The sequence below is a fragment of the Sinocyclocheilus rhinocerous genome, unplaced genomic scaffold (genome assembly GCF_001515625.1).
Source record: "Sinocyclocheilus rhinocerous isolate Xijiao unplaced genomic scaffold, SAMN03320098_v1.1 scaffold487, whole genome shotgun sequence".
NCBI classification, from domain to species: domain Eukaryota; kingdom Metazoa; phylum Chordata; class Actinopteri; order Cypriniformes; family Cyprinidae; genus Sinocyclocheilus; species Sinocyclocheilus rhinocerous.
Genome location: NW_015662061.1, coordinates 77,459 through 80,891, shown reverse-complemented (window position 1 = coordinate 80,891; position 3,433 = coordinate 77,459). Strand labels below are relative to the sequence as shown.

The 3,433-nt window shown below is 37.9% G+C and overlaps 1 protein-coding gene across 2 annotated transcripts; it reads right to left on the bottom strand.

Moving 5' to 3' along the window:
- Window positions 1-806: 806 nt before the first annotated feature.
- Window positions 807-3,265, bottom strand: LOC107727422 (pre-rRNA-processing protein TSR2 homolog). 2 transcript variants are annotated; one of them, XM_016537291.1, is made up of 5 exons: window positions 2,996-3,265; window positions 2,568-2,658; window positions 2,392-2,483; window positions 2,119-2,294; window positions 807-1,470 (listed from the first exon to the last, which is right to left on the bottom strand). In XM_016537291.1, the coding sequence occupies exons 1-5, from the start codon at window positions 3,074-3,076 to the stop codon at window positions 1,416-1,418; spliced, it is 495 nt and encodes a 164-aa protein (XP_016392777.1). In that variant the 5' UTR covers window positions 3,077-3,265; the 3' UTR covers window positions 807-1,415. The 2 variants fall into 2 exon arrangements, with proteins under 2 accessions (XP_016392777.1, XP_016392776.1); XM_016537290.1 differs by having other exon boundaries at window positions 2,145-2,294; window positions 2,996-3,165.
- Window positions 3,266-3,433: the final 168 nt, after the last annotated feature.

Here is a 3,433-nt window from a genome sequence, read left to right as displayed (position 1 = left end):
TGAGGCACATCTCCAACCTGAAGCCGTGGGGGCTGTTCGAGGTGCTGCTGGAGAAGTATGAGTGGCCACTGGATCAAGCAGCCCAATTCAGTGACTTCCTGCTCACCATGCTCGAGTTCATCCCAGAGAACCGCGCCACAGCTGCCGAGTGTCTACAGCACCCCTGGATCAACTCCTAACCCGCTCCGTTTTCCTTGTATTCACTGCATTTGTGCGGTCTGTGTCATTTTGGTCCGTCTGATCACTTGGTGCACACATCCACCTTTCAGAGCATAAACTCACTGCTAAGGTAAAACATACTGGAGATACAGAATCTGAGCACAGACCTAGCTAGAACCTCAAACCTGTTGTTTTTTTATGTATATATATATATATATATATATTTAAAGAAGCTTTGATTTCTGAACATGATGCAGATATGTCTGTAGTCTGTTGAGTTTTCATTGTACGGTCATTTAATTGTTTAGAAGGGTCACATATTTATGTTAAAATAGTGCCTTGACATGCCGTCTGCAAAAAAACAAAAACCGAAAAAAAGCCCCTCACCTTTTTATATTTGTCTGCGAATATGTGTGAGGAATGCTTGTTTGTGAACATACAGAACACTGTATGAATACTTGACTTGAATTCAATAAAGCCTTGAGCTCAAACCCTGTGTACCGAAGAATAAAGGATCACTTACAAACACAGATGGCATAATGGAGTATTTTTTTTTAAATCCTGATGTGGTCGCTGTAACATACTGTAACAATGGAGCATGTTTAAACATTTTAAATAATCAAGTATGAGAAAAACTATGAAAACTCAATTTTGGCAGTTTATTGTTCCAAACATGCATTATGTTTTATTTTTCTTCCATTGACTAGTTTAGCATATCCTTATGCTATTTTTGAAAAAACGCAAAACACTAAATAGTTGTAAAATCCAGCACTGCATTTTACTGTTGCTGTGATACTGAAATGACACAAGAGGGCGATAAAGGACCATTGCAGGCATTAACCTACAAGATATAAATAAGGGTTACAGGAAGTCAAAGAGAGAGAATCAGTGTCACGGTTAGACCATAAAAATGTATATACATATTTGTATATGCACGAAAGACCAGACCAGTTACAAAGCATACACAAATGAATTTCCTTAGACTTTGTGTTGAACGAAACCCATGAAAGAGGTCCAGTGAGGTAATCTATCCGTGTTTTAACATCAGTCAGACGCCCCATTCTGTGGGTTTGTTGCGGTTGCAAATGCAGAAGTATCCAGAGCTGGAGAGACAGAGAAGCCCTTAAAAAGTCTTTTAGATTAAGAAATTCATCAGTCTTAATACTGCAAGTCCAGTCACTTTTTCCTGCGTACAACCGTCCAGCCATCATCCTCTTCCTCGTGACTGGCAGCCTGAGGAGGAAGATGCTGCTCCTTCACTGCTGCACCGTTGACTGAAGCTCCGTCTGCCCCTCCATCACACTCCATAGCCTGAGAAAAACAACCAGAGAGAATTCATAAAGGGGACATTTGCATCTAATACTGCATGATATAGTTCATAAATAACGTCAACCAGTACCAAACATTTTGTACCATTACTTAATAAGCATGAAAAAAAAGTAAATATATTTAAATTTTTATGTATTATTGATTTATATATTACACATGAATATGTTTAAAAAATATTTTTTAATTGTTCACACACACACACATAAATAATTATGTGTGTATATATTGTATATATTATAATCGTATATTATTGTATATTATATAGAAATGTTAACATCCATCACATCTCTATCTAAACACACACATATATATACACAAATATATCTTAAAATGTTAATTATAAATATTTAAACATTCATAACAACATGCCAAGTACCAAATATTTTGTACCATTAATTGATTTTTTTAAAATATATTTTTATATTTATATATTATATATATATAAATATGTGTACTTAAAATATTACAAATATTTACAAAATGACACACACACATACATACATATATAAATATATATATATATATAGAGAAGTCAACCTATGAAGTGGATCAAAAAAGTTCATCAAAGTTGTCCAAAGTCAAGAACGCATTTTGGTTTTAGGACAACTTTGATGAAAGGTTTTGATCCACTTCAAATGTTGACTACTGTTGACTACTTCATCTTGACTCTCATCAGCAGCAGCTGCAGGTGTGGCCTTCGCTCTCCCCGCGCTCTTCTTCTGAATCAGCTGCTTGATCTGCTCTCTGACCTCCGTCAGTCTGTCCTGCTGACACTGCTGGAACATCTCACACACCTGCTGCGCCACCTGAGGGACAGTTTCACAAACACACACACATACACACATTCAGACACAGCTCGCCAAGCACAGCTTCGACTAATATCTGTTCAAAACCAAAGCAAACCTGCGGCAAGCTGCCATCATCCACCACCGTGTCAAACTCATTGTTCATCAGGTCTGAGATGAAATCCTCCACTTCATCCTGCTGCAGCTCATCTGTGAGGAGAGGCACACACAGACGGGTTTGCTGAGACATCAGAAGATCTACAAAGCGTTAGTGAAATATTTGCCAGCTCTGACCGTTGTCGATGAAATACTGCCGCAGCGCGTCCACCATCCACTCCGCTTTCTGCTGACTGTACGCGCCACCGAAACCATTATCGACCGCGATCTGTGAGAAAACACTCGGTCCTCAATCCATTCCAGCTACAAATCAATAGTTAGTGCAACTGCTGAAGATCAGCTCGAGCTGCGCATCATCACAATTCCCGTGCAACTAGACGAAATCTCGTGTCAAGGCATAAGACTGAACTTTAAGAGTCGCATGTATGTTTATTGTATATTAACGTCATGTTTGTACTTGACAACGCTAACTTGCTAAGCTGGTAACGTTAGCAGTCTGGTTTCTGAATTCGAAAATGAGGGTCAAACTAAAGCTTGCTTAAGAAATATGACAGTATTCTACGAAATATATATTTTTCGGAATATAATGGTAGAAATTGACTAACTTGCAGCACCGGCCACGTTTCCAAAACAGCCCGAACTGCTTCAGTGAACAATTCACGTGTGGAAGATGCGAGCGGCGCCATCTTGAAAACCAACAGACCTGAAGAGTCGATCACAGATTTCAGAGGGAACGCTGGCTGAAGATGCACCAGGCAAAATAGTCAATCACAGAAACCGCTCAAACACAACTGACTTGACTTGATTACTTCTTAACTTGATTTTTAGTGAAGGTTACCTCTATGCATCAAAAACCCTTACAAAACCTATGGAAATGTATTACTTAAAATTGTATAGATTTTTATGTATTTTTTTCCAATCTTTTGGATAAGTTTGCTCATCACCCAAGAAAGAGGACCTGGTACAAATTATTATTCAGAAATGTATTTTTTTAATATATTTGATCCAATGTAAATTATATATATATATATATATATATATAT

Coding starts and splice junctions, on each gene's coding strand:
- LOC107727422 (XM_016537290.1), bottom strand. CDS start 3,076: ATGGCGCCGCTCGCATCTTCCACACGTGAATTGTTCACTGAAGCAGTT. Junction 2,659..2,995: donor AAACGTGGCCGGTGCTGCAA/GTTAGTCAATTT, acceptor GTTTTCTCACAG/ATCGCGGTCGATAATGGTTT. Junction 1,471..2,144: donor CTGATGAGAGTCAAGATGAA/GTAGTCAACAGT, acceptor TGTTTTTCTCAG/GCTATGGAGTGTGATGGAGG.